The sequence below is a fragment of the Hemiscyllium ocellatum genome, chromosome 9, assembly GCF_020745735.1.
Source record: "Hemiscyllium ocellatum isolate sHemOce1 chromosome 9, sHemOce1.pat.X.cur, whole genome shotgun sequence".
In the NCBI taxonomy this organism is placed as follows: domain Eukaryota; kingdom Metazoa; phylum Chordata; class Chondrichthyes; order Orectolobiformes; family Hemiscylliidae; genus Hemiscyllium; species Hemiscyllium ocellatum.
This window is the reverse complement of record NC_083409.1, coordinates 74,176,425-74,194,499: the sequence shown is the minus strand read 5'-3', so window position 1 is coordinate 74,194,499 and position 18,075 is coordinate 74,176,425. Positions and strand designations below refer to the sequence as shown.

Sequence of the window (18,075 nt, the reverse complement as noted above, 5' to 3'; positions counted from 1 at the left end):
AGTCTAGTGTCAATCATTGCAAATTGTTTTTTGGAACTAGTAAATTCCAGTTATTTTTAAATCAGCTTTTTAAATTTGTCACTCAATTGTTTGTCTGATCCAAGAAGATTGGACTTTTACTCGTAGATATTAATTAGATTACCTTGATATCTGTGTTCTGCTAGTTACACCATTCATAATAAATTGTTAATTTTTGTTATAAACTTGATGTCCAAAATCTGTTGTTCATAAATTGGACAGTTTGGAGGGTTTTATTTAGTTTGCATATTTTAATTACACTGCATTGAGAGTCCAATGATAGCGAAAATGATTTGGTTTGATGTGATATCCTGTATCGTAACAATATATAATAACTACATTCATGGCCAGCAATTTAAAATAATTCAACTTCCGTTCCAAATAGATCTGTTTAATAATAGATTTTATTTCCCTTTGATATGTTAAAGCCTACTAATACTTCTTAATTGTATGTTCAATTGTCACTGAATCCTCTGAATAACTGAGCAAAATGTTCATGATTCAAGATTATTTCCAATGGCGGCACACCATTACCATGGTAACAGTTCTTTAACAATAAATTTATATTCAAAACATTATATGCAACCAGTCAAGCAGCTACATGCTTTGCACCAAAACATATACTTTTTGAGTACTTCATAAATGGAAATAGACAGGGAAACAGGTACGGAATCATAAGTAAAGAATCAGGTGGATCACTGGGCCTTTGCAATTCCTTCAAAGAAAGGGAAGTATGAATTAGTTTATAAAAGAAGCTTCTGAGAGCAAGGGTAAGATCAAGGTAGGTTCTACCCGCATCAGTCCAGAAAGGATAAGGTTATGTAGGTGGAAGGAATTACTGTACACAAAAGACTTATAAACAGACAATAATCCCATTCTGCAGAAAACAAATCACTCATCCAAAACTGGACTGACAACACATAGGGACTGAAGGCAGGAATGATGAGGTAAGAACAGGGCACATTTCTCAGATGTGGCATCAAGAGGCTATCCCATCAAACTTATCTAGGCTCGAGTGAGACAGCAGCACAAGTCAGTGCCAGTGGCCCTCACCAACATTCCTGGCTGCAGTGCTGCGAGAAAATTAATGATCTGCAATCTAACTGTGTTACTGCACAAGCATTCCAACACCAAAACCTGCAAGCCTCAACATTAAATGCATGATTTGTGTCTAAGGCCTCACACCCACTTCATGTTATCAAACTGCTGATCCTTCCTCGGCACTATGCTTTCATCTCACTTACTAGAAATGGCTCACCACCTTGTTTAGAGAATCAGAATTTTATGGCACAAAAGGCTGTTTGATCCATCATGTCTGTACTGGCTCTCAAAACAGCTACCCAGCGAGTAACATTCTTCAGTCCTATTTCCACTGGTCTCTAAATTCATCACTTTCAAAGATATATCCAACTGTCTTTTGATTCCTATGGAAAGTGTCTCCAGCACTCTCCCAGGAAGCACCTTCTAAATCCTAACAACCCTGAGTTAAGAAGCTTCTCATCTCATTCGTAGCTCTCTTACTGGCAATCTTGAAATTGTGACCCCTAGTTACAGATACGATAGTCAGTGGAAACAGAATATCTCAATAAGGTCACTTCTTAACCTTCTTTGCTCAAAAGGAAAATAATCCAATTTCTCATCTTTCCTTGTACCTAAAATCCTTCATTCTTGGTATCTTTAAAGTAAATCTCCTTGCACTCTCTCCAAGGCTTTAACATCCTCCCTTAAATAAGATGTGCAGAAGTGAATACAATATTCCAAATGTGCTCTGACTTGTAGAGGTGTAGCAATACGGCAGAGTAGGACATTCATTGCAGAGTTTCTTTGCTCTGCCTCTTTCTTTTCTCTCTTTTTAGCGGTCCTGGAGCAGCACAACTTACCTTGGTATAGCTAAGTGCTGGTGCAGAGTAGACTGGAGGCTTGGATTAAAGTGGGACAGTTGTTGGACTGGGGCCTGGTATGGGCAGTCAGACCATGTGCTGAGCTGCTACTCTTTGAAATGCTTTACTGGACTGTAATATCTATCCTTTAACTGTGTTACAAATATCTTATTCCTAACTTTTTTTTAAGATACTAATTAATGCTACTACTTTTCCTTTTATTCCTCTTTTGTATCCAAGATTTGTACCTAGGTACTTGCACCTAAGATGGCGCCACTAAAGGCAGTCATTGTAAAAACTTTTCAGTGTACTCCTGTACCAGAGTACACATGACAATAAAGGATATTTTATTCTATTTTACTCGGTCTCTATTTATAAACTCAAGGAACCTGTAAGGCTCAACAACAAATTTAAATTTGCCTGGCTATGTCCCTCTGAAGTCACTCAGCATCATCTTCACAACTCATAATTCTCCCTAGTTTAGTATCATGTGCAAATTTAGGGCTTTTGCCCTCAACATCCATCTCCAAATCATTTATATAAATCATAAAAAATAAGGGTCCCAACACCAATCCCTGGGGAACACCATTTTCAACTTGTCGCCAATCTGAGAAATGCTCATTTATATCTGCCCTCTGTTTCCTACCTTTTGGCCAAGCCAACTTCTGGTCTATGCTGCCGAGGATTGATCAATTTCAAACATTTCTAATTTGCTAAGCAACCTGCCATGTAGCATTGAATCAAATGCTTTCTCAAAGTCTAAATATATAACATACACAGCACTACCCTCATCAATTGCCTTTGTCATGGTGTCACTCAATTAAATTTGATAGACATAACCTGTCCATGCCAAAGCCATGTCAACTGTTTCATATTAACTTACTTTGATCCAAGAGTACTATTTACCTTATCCCATATTTGCCTCCATCAGGTTTTCCCTGACTGATGTCAAGCTAACAGATCTGTAGTTTCCTGGGTTACTGTTTGCCCTTTCTTAAACAACAGTGTCACATTTGCATTCCTCCAGCCCCCAAGGACTAATCCAGTGTTCAGATGGGCCTGGAAAATTTCTGTCCACAGTTTTGCAATCTGCTTCTTTACCCACCCTCAGCAGGATGCACCTCTAGGATGCATCCCACCCAAGTGTGGAAACTTCTCTACCTAGAATGTTGCCCAGCCCTTTTGGAACCTCTTCATCTTTCACTATACTGCTCAACATCCACATTTTCAACTCGGTCATTGTCACCATCTTTTAAATAGGTAAAGAAGGAAGCAAAATATTCATTTAGTACCTCTGCCATATCTTTTGCTTCAATGAGATGTATACCCTACTTGTTCATAACAGGCCCTCCTCTATCCTTCACTAATCTTTTCATTAACATGTTTAAAGAACATTACATTCTTCATGCTTCCTCTTCGCATTCCATATTCAGACACTTCAGGCTGTGGAGGAAGAAGTGCTCAAGGCCTCTGGCACTTTGAAAACTGACGGAGATCAGGCACTTGCTCAGCCCTATGCAGCACACCTGCCTCTGCATGAACTTGCTCAACCTAAAGAGAGGCACATGAACTTCAGGCAGTCGTAATAACAATCCTATGTAAACAGGAGCAAAAGAGGGAGGAGGCAATTACGTTTTCACTGCTGGCTCTAACATGCAAATGTTTTGCTGCTTCTATGGAAAGAATGATGGCCACCTTGGAGACCCAGGTCCAGTAGAATGCTCAGTGGCTGCCAATATGCACTTAGGCCTGCTCTCCATCACTTTAGCTATGGTACCCATAATCAGTAGCAAGGCAAGATGGAGACAGCCTCACTTCTAGAGTCCCTTCTTTGAGGAGACAGGGTGGAGATACGCACAAAGAACAGTGATTGCCAGGCAGCTCAAAAAGCTCTTGTCAGGACACTCCATAAGTTTCCTGCTGCTCCACTTATCTCCATTGTACTCAGCAGCTGAGGGGATCGGGTGCTGTTCCACTTGATCAGGACAGTTTCAGCAAACCAAAGCATTCCAGGAGCCCCCCTCCAGGAAGCCTAAAGACTTCAAAGTGATTAGGGCCCATCAGCCACCAGGCTCCTTCCACTGCAATGCAAATATCTGGCCAGCAGAGACATACTGGGAGGGAAGAGAAATAACCACCTTTCTCAGGGCATAGATGTTCAATCACTGTAGTTAGTCTGCACTTGTGTAAATACATTTTCATTTACACTGTTCAACATCCGTTGAAATATTATCCAAGTAGGAATGAGACAATTTTTGAAAGCAAAGATTTGGAGCATATTCCATCGAAAGAATGTGTGATTTTTTTCAGTTGCTATACCTTGGTACTTCTTGCTGAATCGGCAAATTGTGTGACTAGACAAGGAAATGTACACCTATAAAATTTAAGGATTGGAGTCAAAGCATTCTCAATTATTCTTGTGGGCAATGATATTCACAATAAGGTTTAATTAAAGTACTAGGGCATGGGATGTCCAATTGGAGGAACACAGACCCATTTCTCATGGCAAAATCCACATGTTCCAAGAGAGCAAGGTCTGTTCTTTGGGGCTCTCAAATTTAAGCGTGTGGTATTAGCAATAGCCACATCACATGCCAAAATCCTAAACCCAGAGTCAAATAGAGGGAAGAGCTCAAAACACTGTAGCCCACATTAGTAGAACAGCCATCACTGAGGATGCTCAGGCATTACTATTACGCAACACTCCAGGGATAGTGAAGAGGTAAGTTGCAATTTCAGAGTTTAGTGCACCTCCATAGCATTCACCAGGAAGTGGACTGGCAAATGTAACTCTTATGTCTTTGATGCAAAGAACCACTTGAAAGCAACCATGCAGGAGTGCAAGGTCACATAGGAGCTCAAAGTATGCTAACCATTAGTCTAGCGCAGCAGGTCAAGCAGCATCCAAGGAACAAGCGATTCGACGTTTCGGGCATAAGCCCTTCTTCACGAATTAGAAGCTTATGCCCGAAACGTCAAATCTCCTGTTCCTTGGATGCTGCCTGACCTGCTGTGCTTTTCCAGCAACATTTTCAGCTCTGATCTCCAGCATCTGTAGACCTCACTTTCTCCCCTAACCATTAGTCTAGGACAAGTATTGCACGCATTATCTTTTATAGAGGTGAGGAAATCAGAATAGCAAGAAAATGTCACTATTTCACTGCATAGATAAAGTTAATAAAAATACAATTAAATCCTCAAGTGTTGGACTCAGCAGAGAGCTGACAAGAGTGTAAGTGAGAGCATAACGTAAATAGAAAATATGTTTCTATGCAGTTATTATCCTAGAAACAAAGGATAGTCTCTGACTCAGCAGGCCATTTTCTTGTATTCTTCATCTCTGACAGTTATCTGGTGGATCATTTCAGAATTTGCAACCTCATCTTCGTCCTCTTAAGGTTTCTTCTTGCTCATACATTTCCTCCTCTGCCAAGCCACTTTGATGGCTGAGAGTGTATAGGGCACAGCACACCACAATAATGTAGGATGTTCTGGCATGAAGGAGAGTTATAACTCCATTAGAGATATGTATGATTCTGTGTCCTCCATGAATAAAAGGAGCTGTCTCAATTACCATTAGTTTGCATGTTTATTTTAAATATCACAAAGTGTACCACATTGCCATAAAGATGGGCTGTGGGGCTTAGAAGGTTCTGTTCTCCAACTGTTCTGCGTACTTGCTCACAGAAACAAAACATTCATCAGTTCAGTTTAGGAACAGAGATAGTAGAAGCTCACTGAGTCAAAAGAACAAAATGAATGTCAGTGGCACCTGCACCTCAAGGAACTTCCATTCACCACATGGAAGGCAAATGGGAGCTGAATACTTTGAAGGAGAAGACAACATACATAGTGAAAACTAACAGGTAGGCTGCATTGTAATCGCCAACTAACTTTGAGCTGAGAAGTCCACAGATATTTCAATTATGCCACCTCTCTTACTTCTAAATTCTAGTAGAGTACAAAAACATCTCAACCTCACCTCAAACGAAAATCCCTCTCACTGAGTCAATCTTGTGAACAATTTATGAATTGCCTCCAAAGTCAGTATACCTTTTCTGAGACAAAGGAATCGAAACTGCTTGTAGTATTCTAGATGGGAATTGACTAGTACCTCATATAGTCTTGAGAGACTTCCCTATTTTTGAATTCCATTTGCTTTAAACATAAAAGACCAACAATCCATTTCTGTTCCCTATTATCTGAACTTGTTGGCATTTTATGATTCACGCACAGGCACTAAAATCACTGTGCAGCAACTTTGTGCATTTTCTCTCCATTTAAATAATATTCAGCTCCCATATTCTTCATGCCGAAGTACATGATCTCATTTTTCCACATTACATTCCATCTGCTATGTTCTTCCAACTCACTTAAGCTGTATCTGTACCTCTGCAGACTGTTATCCTTACTATTTGTGGTCCAACCTAGTCTTGGACCATTTGTAAACTCTGCAATAGAGTCACAGAGATGTACAGCATGGAAACAGACAGTTTGGTCCAACTTGTCCACACCGACCAGATATCCCAACCCAATCTTGTCCCACCTGCCAGCACCCACCGATATTCCTCCAAACCCTTCCTATTCATATACCCATCCAGATGACTTTTAAATTGTAATTGTACTAGCCTCCGGCACTTCCTCTGGCAGCTCATTCCATACATGTACCACCCTCTGCAAGAAAAAATTGCCCTGTAGGTCTCTTTCATATCTTTCCCCCCTCACACTAAACCTATGCCCTCTAGTTATGGACTCTCCACCCCAAGGAAATTACTTTGTCTATTTACCCTATCCATGCCCCTCATGATTTTATAAACATCTATAAGGTCACCCCTCAGCCTCCGACACTCCAAGAAAAACCTAATCAAACTCTCCCTATAGCTCAAATCCTCCAACCCTGATAACATGCTTGTAAATCTTTTCTGAACCTTTTCAAGTTTCACAATATCCTTCTGATAGGAAGGAGACCAGAATTGCACGCAATATTCCAACAGTGGCCTAACCAATGTCCTGTACAGCTGCAACATGACTTCCCAACTTCTGTACTCAATACTCTGACCAATAAAGGAAAGCATACCAAACACCTTCTTCACCATCCTATCTACCTGCGACTCCACTTTCAAGGAGCAATGAATCTGCACTCCAAGGTCTCGCTGCCTCCCCTGTCTTCTATTTATTAATCCTCTATCCATGCTACATCTAATAAATGGGATCTTACCTTACACGTGGTATCTTATAAAACAGATTTTGGAAAGTCAAATATATCACAGCGTTTGGCTCCCTTCATTTATTCTGCCTGTTATCTCTTCAAATAATTCTAACAAACCTGTCAGGTGAGAAAGCAAACATTTTTACTACTTTTTCTGGGGCATAATTGACGGGGATAGCTGGCTTTCAGAAACCTCCCCTTGCCTGCCATCCATACCTCTAATCGTACCCAGTTAAGAACAAATGGAGAAAACGGAAGCCCCACCCCCTACAAATTCAGCAGGCAGGTCACCTCGTTGTGAAATTAGTCACACTGCACATCATTTCTGGGAGGCAGGAGAGAGGAGGGTGGCATGTTGAGGCTGTTTAAAAGGTAAATTAATTGCTCTCGAGGGGGTTTCAATTAATGGCAAGTTGAGAAAGTCATGCATGAACTTTCTCACATGGCATTTAACTGCCAGGGCAGCAAGGGTCGAGTTTCTCCCTTGGGCAAACTCACCCAATTAGTTCCTATTCTCACCACCTTTCTAATCAGCTTCAGGAGAGGGGAAAATTCTGCACTAAGTTAGGTCTAACACAAATTGTGAAGCTGTAAGTGTTCACAATATCAACAGGTGTCTAGATCAATTGAATGCATGCAGTAAGCATCCACTATTCCTATGTCTTTAGGGGCCTTACCAAATTGAGGGCTGAAGACATGAAAGTGGTAGTTTCCATTCTCTAAATCCTTTAAATATTAAATATTTTTAATTTACTAAGACACTGACTGTAAAACTAAGCTTTAATAAAAATGCAGATCACAAAATTATTTTGGTGCAGAGGTGGCCACTTCACTATCACTGCTTTATTGGCAATCTCTTTGCTTCTTCCCTGTAACCCTACACATTGTTTCTATTTAAATAATTATCCGATGCCATTTTGAATGCCTCGGTTGAACCAGCTTACACTACAATTCGAGAGATAACATTTCAGACCTCAACTACACACTGTGCAAGAAAGTTTTCTCACCTTCCACTTACTATTTTTGCAAATTACTTTCATTCTGTCTTCTAGTTCACAAACCTCTTCTGAATTAGACCAGCGATTTCTGATCCTCTCATGATTTTGAAAATTTGTATCTAAGCCTTCTCCCTTCAAGGGAAAATAATCTACCATCGCCAATCTATCATGAATCAGGTTTGTCATCCCTGGACCTATTCTCAAAAGTCGCCTGGCACTCTCTCCGATGCAAACACTTTCTTCAAAGAGTGTGGCATCCAGACTGTATTCAATACTCTAGCTCAAATCTAATTAATATCCTATACATGTTCGGCATAAGCTCTCTGCTCTTATATTCTATGCAAATATTAGTGAAGCCGACAATGCTGTGCCCTTTATTAGCTTCCCAACTGTGTCCAGTTTTGGGCCCCACACCTCAGGAAGGACATACTGGAGCATGTTCAACAGAGATTCACACGGATGATCTATGGAATGGCAGACCTAACATACAATGAATGGCTGAGGATCCTGGGATTGTATTCATTAGAGTTTAGAAGGTTGAAGGAACATCTCAGACACTTACAAGAAAATGCATGGCTTAGAAAGTGTGGACACTGGGAAAGTGTTTCTGTCAGGCGGGGATACTAGGACTCATTGGCACAGCCTTAGAATTAGAGGGGGTGAATTTAGAATGGAAATAAGGAGACATTTCTTCAGCCAGAGGGTGGTGGGCCTGTGGAATTCATTGCCATGGAGCGCAGTGGAGGCCAGGACGTTAAATGTCTTCAAGGCAGCGACTGATAAATTCGTAATCTCACAAGGAATTAAGGGATATGGGGAGAGTGTGGATAAGTGGCATTGAAATGCCCATCAGCCATGATTGAATGGCAGAGTGGACCCGATGGGTTGAATACCGTTTAAAATGCTGCAACTGTACTAGCCTCCACCACTTCTTCTGGCAGCTCATTCCATACACGGACCACCCTCTGTGTGAAAAGGTAGCCCCTTAGGCCCCTTTTATATCTTTCCCCGCTCACCATAAAGCTATGCCATCTAGTCTGGACTCCCCCCACCCCAGGGAAAAGACTTTGTCTATTTATCCTATCTATGTCCCTCATGATTTTATAAATCTCTAAGGTCACCCCTCAGCCTCCCTCGCTCCAACGAAAACAGCCACAGCCTATTTAGACTCTTCCGATAGCTCAAATCCTCCAACCCTGGCAATATCCTTATAAATCTTTTCTGAACCCTTTCAAGTTTCATAACATACTTCCAAATGGAGGGAGACCAGAATTACATGCAATACTCCAACAGTGGCCTAACCAATGTCCCGCACAGCTGAAACATGACCTCCCAACTCCTGTACTCAATACTCTGACCATTAAAGGAAAGCATACTAACCGCCTTCTACCTGTGACTCTACTTTCAAGGAACCATGAACCTGCGCTCCAAGATCTCTTTGTTCAGCAACACTCCCCAGAACCTTTAAGTGTAGAAGTCCTATTCTGATTTGCTTTTCCAAAATTCAACACCTCGCATTGATCCAAATTAAACTCCACCTCAGCCCATTGGCCCATCTGATTCAATTGTACTCTGAGGTAACCTCCTTTGCTGTTCATTACACCTCCAATTTTAGTGTTATCTGCAAACTTACCAGTTATACTATGTTCACACCCAAATCATTTATATAAATAACGAAAAGCAGTGGATCCAGCACCAATCCTTGTGGCACACCACTGGTCACAGGGCTCCAGTCTGAAAAGCAACCCTCCACCACCACCCTCTGTCTTCTACCTTTGATACAGTTCTGTATCCAAATGGCTAGTTTCCCCCGTATTCCAGGAGACTGGTTAGCAATGTTAGATCTCATATGAGGAACCTTGCCAAAAGCCTTACTGAAATCCATATAGATCACGTCCGCTGATCTGCCCTCATCAATCCTCTTTGTTAATTCTTCAAGAAAGTCAATCAAGTTTGTAAGACATGATTTCCCACGCACAAAGTCAGGCTGACTATCCCTATCAGTCCTTGCCTTTCCAAATACATGTAAATCCTGTCCCTCAGGAATCCCTCCAACAACTTCCCCACCACTGATGTCAGGTTCACTGGTCTATAGTTCCCTACCTTTTCCTTAAATGTGGCACAAAGTTTGCGAACCTCCAGTCTTCCAGCATCTCACCTGTGACTATTGATACAAATATATCAGCAAGGGGCCCAGCATTCATTTCCCTAGCTTCCCACAAAGTTCTAGGGTACATCTGATCAGGTCCTGGGGATTTATCCACTTTTATGCATTTCAAGATATCCAGCATCACCTCCTCTGTAATATGGACATTTTTTCAAGATGTCATCATCTATTTTCCCACATTCCATATCCTTCTCCACAATAAATACTGACGCAAAATACTCATTTAGTATCTCACTGTCTCCTGCGTCTCCACACAAAGGCTGCCTTGCTGATCTTTGGAGGGGCCCCATTCTCTCCCTAGTTACTCTTTTGTCCTTCAATGTATTTATAAAAACCTTTTGGATGCTCCTTAACCCTATTTGCCAAAGATATCTCATGTCCCCTATTTGCCCTTCTGATTTCCTTCTTAAGTATACTCCTACTACCTTTGTACTCTTCTAAGGATTCACTCAATCTATCTTGTCTACACCTGACATATGCTTCCTTCTTTTTCTTAACCAAAACTTCAATTTCTCTAGTCATCCAATATTTCCTACACCTACCAGTCTTCTTTCACTCTAACAGGAATGTGACTCTGGAGTCTTGTTATCTCATTTTTGAAAGCTTCCCATTTTCCAGCCATCCCTTTACCTGCGAACATCTGCCCCCAATCAGCTTTTGAAAGTTCTTGCCTATTGCGATCAAAATTAGCCTTCCTCCAATTTAGAACTTCAACTTTTAGATCTGGTCTATCCTTTTCCATCACTACTTTAAAACCAAAAGAATTATGGCCGCTGGCCTCAAAGTGCTCCCCCATTGACATTTCAGTCACTTGCCCTGCCTTATTTCCAAAGAGTAGTTCATGTTTTGCACCTTCTCTAGTAGGTACATCTACATATTAAATCAGAATTTTTTTTTGTCCACACTTAAATACCTCTCCATCTAAATCCTTAACACTACGACAGTCCCAGTCTATGTTTGGAATGTTAAAATCCTCTACCATAACCACACCATTATTCCTACAGATAACTGTGATCTCTGTACTAATTTGTTTCTCAATTTCCCTCTGACTATTAGGAGGTCTGTAATACAATCCCAAAATGGTGATCATCCCTTTCTTATTTCTCAGTTCCTCTCAATTAACGTCCCTGGATGTATTCCCGGGAATATTCTCTCTAAGTACAGCCATAAATGTTTGGCTTGCTCTCATTCCTGAACATACCAATCTCAGATTGATCTCTTTCTTCACTATTTCCCCAAGCCCCACCACCACACCCACCTCACTAATTTAAATCCTCCCAAGAAGCTCTAATAAATCTCCCTGCCAGTATATTAGTCTCCTTCCAATTCAGGTGCAATCCATCCTTCTTGTACAGGTCACTTTTACCCCAGAAGAGATTCCAATGTCCAAAAATGTGAATCCTTCTTCCCTGCACCAGTTCCTCAGCCACACATTCACCTGCCTTATCCTCCTATTCCTTCCCTCACTAGCTCGCAGCACCGGGAGTAATCCAAAATATTACTACCCTCCAGGACCTCGTTTTTAAATACCTGCCTAACTTTCTATATTCTCCCTACGAAGTCTCATCCTTTTCCCTTCCTATGCATATGATGACCTCCTACTCGTCCCACACTCCTTTGAGAATATTCTGCACTCTCTCTGAAATATCCTTGATCCTGGCACCAGGGAGGCAACACACCTTTCTGATTTTTCGCTGCTGGCCGCAGAAATGTCCGTCTGTGCCTCTAACTAGAGAGCTGCCTATCACAATTGATTGCCTGGAACCTGACATACCTCTCATTACATTAGAGCCTGTCTTGATACCAGAAACATGGTTGTTTCTGATAGACTCTCAGGGGAATGTATCACCTCCTACATTTTCCAAAAATAGCATACTTGTTTGAAATGGGGATAACCACAGAAGATTCCTGCCCTACATGCTTATCCATCCCCTCGCACACAAACACTTCATCAAGCTTCCACATATGCAAACACAGCCTCCCTCTCACACGCACACACTCACTCTTTCTCACACATGCATGCGCGCGTACACAATCTATGGGGTGCATTTGTATTTGCAGAATTATACTTGCGGATACATTCTACTTGGCTTAAGAAAATGCACAATCTGCAGGCTGTCAATCCATATAACACTTTATAAATTCCTACTTTAGAAATAGAACCAATCTGACTCAAGACTGGGATAGAGACAGACTCCAACCTCTCACCTTTAATGCACTGAGCGGAGATGTCACCTTTTTTAAAGAATAAAGAATGTGACTTAAAAGTCATCCTAGGATTTACATATTAATGAACAGAAAGGTGAAAGACTTAACAATAATCTAGGTTTGTTCAATATATCATTTCAGTTGCATGACGCTGTAATCTTTTGCTATAAGTTCTGTGTCTCATGGTTCTGCTTCGCAACTGATGAAGGAATTGCGCTCCAAAAGCTAGTGCTTCCAAATAAACGTATTAGATTATAACCTGGTGTTGGAAGAAAGTGAGGACTGCAGATGCGGGCAGAGTGGAGAGTGTGATGCAGGAAAAGCGCAGATCAGACAGCATCTGAGGAGCAGAATCGTCCAGCACCAACACACTTGACTACAACCTGGTGTTGTGAGATTTTTAACTTCATCCACCCCAATCCAAGACTGGCTCCTCTACATCATTTTCAACTTACGTATGCAGTTGCATACATAAATTACCAATTTAAAACACAAACTGCTGAGTGTATACGTCAGCTTCTCTTCTTAATACAGTCCACTATCTATTAATAATAACTACAAATATCAGGCACAAATTAGTGTCATAGAATGTGACTAACACAGGTGGTTTTCCAACAGCCATTCATTTACATTTTGAATCTAGATTATAAAAAGTCACTTTTTCATTTGAAATTAGATTTAGAAGTTTTTCTTTTTTTGCAGTTCCTCATTACTGTCAGAATCAAAACCTCACTGAGCATTATAGGTACTGAGAAGCCGGTACTTTGAGTGTGAGCCATACACTTCCATCACAAAAGAAATTTAGTATCCATTAGAATTTCCAAATGACCAATATTTAAAAGAATGATCACTTACCTTGTTGGAAAATAGAGAGGGTCACAGAAGTAACAAGAAGGAATAGAGCCTTTACAGGGACAAAGTGAGTTGGATCATTGGCAAATATATGCACCAGCTGAAAAACACAAGAATCCAAATAACTTTAGACAACTAGAATAACATTTAAAAATAAAGGTGAGAAAGAAAAACAAAGAAACAATCAACCCCTAAACAAAAGAACATTGCAGCCACCACTGTGGAAAAGTAACATTGGAAATATCAGCCAGGAAGCAATTAAACATACTGCACAAACTGGAGTTAGCACAGAGCGATTGAAATTGAGGTTCTTCATTTTCCAGACACATGCACTATCCTAGCTGTACATGAGGTGTGAGGTTAGCATAAAACTTTACAATTTTACCAGGCTACATTATATTCCAAAGGGAAAATGAACACATGTAGGCCTGTAACCTTTTCAAATTTTGTGAGCATTTCCCATGCAGTACTGAAATAAAAGTTGGATTTGTATAGCAAAGTGCATCTCCTGATCTCTGAACTCCTCTACATTTTTTTGTAATCCCAGCAACTCTCCAGTTATGCCTCTTGCATGTCCAGGTTCCTTAAATCATTCCATTGGCTTCGATAACTGTCATCGGTGTCAACAGATGCTTTGAGATTCTCTTAGGATTCTTCACTTTGATTAGGTTTCTATGGAATACACCAGCACATTATAAAAATATAAAATTGTTGAGTGAATCCCATCAGAACAGTTACTGTGTACTGACAGCAACTCAAACAGTTTACATTTGGTTTCATCTAACAAAGTGTCCCTCAGTCCACCTTCAAAGGGTCCACCACCAGCAAATTCCGCTCCAAACCATCCACCTGCCTAATTTGGAAATGTACCTTTGTTCCTTCAACATTGCTGGGTCAAAATCCTGCAATATCCTCAATGCCATTGTGAATTACCTACAGCACATGGACAACAGCAGTCAAGGTGGTGGCTCACCATCACCTCATCAAGGGGCACTAAGGATGGGCAATTAGTAGCAACCACATCCCATGAATCAATAAAGAAAAACTCTAGCAGAGGGGATAAAAATTGGTGACAATAGACTTTGGTATGGTGCTCTCAAGAGTAAGTATAATGCGTTTTAACATTTAAGTGTTCAAAGTCTAAGCGCAGTGATATTACACTGTAATGTTCAAAGTTTGTGCGAAGATTTGTAGCTCGGGTGCTTGTTGTAGTGGTTCTGTTCGCCGAGCTGGAAGTTTTTGTTGCAAACGTTTCATCCCCTGGCTAGGAGACATCATCAGTGCTGTGGAGCCTCCTGCGAAGCGCTTCTTTGATGTTCCTTCCGGCATTTATAGTGGTCTGTCCTTGCCGCTTCCGGGTGTCAGTTTCAGCTGTCCGCTGTAGTGATTGGTAAATTGGGTCCAGGTCGATGTGTCTGTTGATGGAATTTGTGGATGAATGCCATGCCTCTAGGAATTCCCTGGCTGTTCTCGGTCTGGCTTGCCCTATGATAGTAGTGTTTTCCCAGTCGAATTCATGTTGCTTGTTGTCTGAGTGTGTGGCTACTAGGGATAGCTGGTCGTGTCGTTTCGTGGCCAGTTGGTGTTCATGTATGCGGATTGTTAGCTGTCTTCCTGTTTGTCCTATATAGTGTTTTGTGCAGTCCTTGCATGGTATTTTATAAACTACATTAGTTTTGCTCATGTTGGGTATTGGCTCCTTTGTTCTAGTAAGTTGTAGTCTGAGCGTGGCTGTTGGTTTGTGTGCCGTTATGAGTCCTAGGGGTCGCAGTAGTCTGGCTGTCAGTTCTGAAATGCTCCTGATGTATGGTAGTGTGGCTAGTCCTTTTGGTTGTGGCATGTCCTCGTTCCGTGGTCTATCTCTTAGGCATCTGTTGATAAAGTTGCGCGGGTATCCGTTTTTGGCTAATACCTTGTATAGGTGTTCCTCTTCCTCTTTTTGCAGTTCTGGTGTACTGCAGTGTGTTGTAGCTCTTTTGAATAGTGTCCTGATGCAGCTTCGTTTGTGTGTGTTGGGGTGGTTACTTTCATAGTTTAGGACTTGGTCTGTGTGTGTTCGGTGTTCTACACCGAACGGAGAATTCACCACAAGGGTACACAGGAAAACAACACACACAGACCAAGTCCTAAACTATGAAAGTAACCACCCCAACACACACAAACGAAGCTGCATCAGGACACTATTCAAAAGAGCTACAACACACTGCAGTATACCAGAACTGCAAAAAGAGGAAGAGGAACACCTATACAAGATATTCGCCAAAAACGGATACCCGCGCAACTTTATCAACAGATGCCTAAGAGATAGACCACGGAACGAGGACATGCCACAACCAAAAGGACTAGCCACACTACCATACATCAGGAGCATTTCAGAACTGACAGCCAGACTACTGCGACCCCTAGGACTCATAACGGCACACAAACCAACAGCCACGCTCAGACTACAACTTACTAGAACAAAGGAGCCAATACCCAACATGAGCAAACCTAATGTAGTTTATAAAATACCATGCAAGGACTGCACAAAACACTATATAGGACAAACAGGAAGACAGCCAACAATCCGCATACATGAACACCAACTAGCCACGAAACGACACGACCAGCTATCCCTAGTAGCCACACACTCAGACAACAAGCAACATGAATTCGACTGGGAAAACACTACTATCATAGGGCAAGCCAGACAGAGAACAGCCAGGGAATTCCTAGAGGCATGGCATTCATTCACAAATTCCATCAACAGACACATCGACCTGGACCCAATATACCAATCACTACAGCGGACAGCTGAAACTGACACCCGGAAGCGGCAAGGACAGACCACTATAAATGCCGGAAGGAACATCAAAGAAGCGCTTCGCAGGAGGCTCCACAGCACTGATGATGTCTCTTAGCCAGGGGACGAAATGTTTGCAACAAAAACTTTCAGCTCGGTGAACAGAACCACTACAACACTGTAATGTCCAGGAAATACAACCTAATCATCTCCAGTACTTCTTATGGTCTTCCTAATGGTCACAATCCACCTGTAATTTTTTTATAGTTGATTAGTGATAACTCAAGTCCTTCTCTTGGTCTGCAACCTTTAATCATATTCATGTATGGCTGGAGTTTCAAAACCAATCCGTACTACAGAGGACTTATCCACACTGAAAGGGATGAAACTTGCGTTATTATTATTCTGTACTTACACTTGTATAAGTGTAATTTATAGATCCATAGACTTGGCTAGCTAAACGCAAATACGGCTATTAAAAGGAGACAGAGAATAATTTCTAAATTATATGAACATAGAAGATAGAACAATACAGCACAGAACAGGCACTTCGGTCCACGATGTTGTGCCAAACATTTGTCCTAGCTTAAGCACCTATCCGTGTACCTATCCAATTGCCGCTTAAAGGTCACGAATGATTCTGACTCTGCCACTCCCACAGGCAGCACATTCCATGCCCCCACCAACTCTCTGGGTAAAGAACCTACCCGACATCCCCCCCCGCCCCCATACCTTCCACCCTTCACCTTAAATTTATGTCCCCTTTTAACACACTGTTGTACCCAGAGAAAAAGTCTCTGACTGTCTCCTCTATCTATTCCCCTGATCATCTTATAAACCTCTATCAAGTCACCCTTCATCCTTCGCCGTTCCAATGAGAAAAGGCCTAGCACTCTCAAACTATCCTCGTATGACCTATTCTCCATTCCAGGCAACATCTTGGTAAATCTCCTCTGCACCCTCTCCAAAGCTTCCACATCTTTCCTAAAGTGAGGCGACCAGAACTGCACAAAGTACTCCAAATGTGGCCTACCAAGGTCCTGAACAGCTGCAACATCACTTCACGACTCTTGAATTCAATCCCTCTGATAATGAACGCTAATACACCATAGGCCTTCTTACAAGCTCTATCCACCCGAGTGGCAACTTTCAAAGAGCTATGAACATAGACCTCAAGATCCCTCTGCTCCTCCACCTTACTAAGAACCCTACCGTTAACCCTATATTCCGCATTCTTATTTGTCCTTCCAAAATGGACAACCTCACACTTGACAGGGTTGAACTCCATCTGCCACTCCTCAGCCCAGCTCTGCATCATATCTAAGTCCCTTTGCAGCCGACAACGGCCCTCCTCACTATCCACAACTCCACCAATCTTCATAGCGTCTGCAAATTTACTGACCCACCCTTCGACTCCCTCTTCCAAGTCATTAATAAAAATTACAAACAGCAGAGGACCCAGAACTGATCCCTGCGGAACTCCACTTGTAACTGGGCTCCGGGCTGAATATTTACCATCTACCACCACTCTCTGACTTCAACCGGTTAGCCAGTTCTCTATCTAACTGGCCAAATTTCCCACTATCCCATTCCTCCTGACTTTCCACATAAACCTACCAAGGGGAACCTTATCCAATGCCTTACTAAAATCCATGTATACTACATCCACCGCTCTACTCTCATCCACATGCTTGGTCACCTCCTCAAAGAATTCAATAAGATTTCTAAAGTAAGACCTACCCCTCACAAATCCTTGCTTGTTTGGTTTGTGATATTTGGTCGCTTTTCCTACTTGTTTACTAAACAAAAATGAATTTTGCGCAGTTTAGTTAGTGGGATCAAGTTCACCAGCAAACAATGATATTTTTGCAAATCACAACTTTTGCTCTTTGGAAACTTTTAAATTGGGTTTGTGATTGGTGATGCAAATTATTTCTAAGGTGCATCATCTCACAAATGCA

At 41.6% G+C, this 18,075-nt stretch overlaps 1 protein-coding gene across 2 annotated transcripts in view; it reads right to left on the bottom strand.

Moving 5' to 3' along the window:
- The window catches only part of ipo13b (importin 13b), a 217,710-nt gene that overhangs the window by 32,581 nt on the left and 167,054 nt on the right, over positions 1–18,075 (bottom strand). For both annotated transcript variants that reach the window (XM_060830475.1, XM_060830476.1), the window contains one exon: positions 13,336–13,432. In XM_060830475.1, the coding sequence (XP_060686458.1) occupies positions 13,336–13,432 (97 nt within the window). The remainder of the gene's footprint in view (positions 1–13,335; positions 13,433–18,075) is intronic.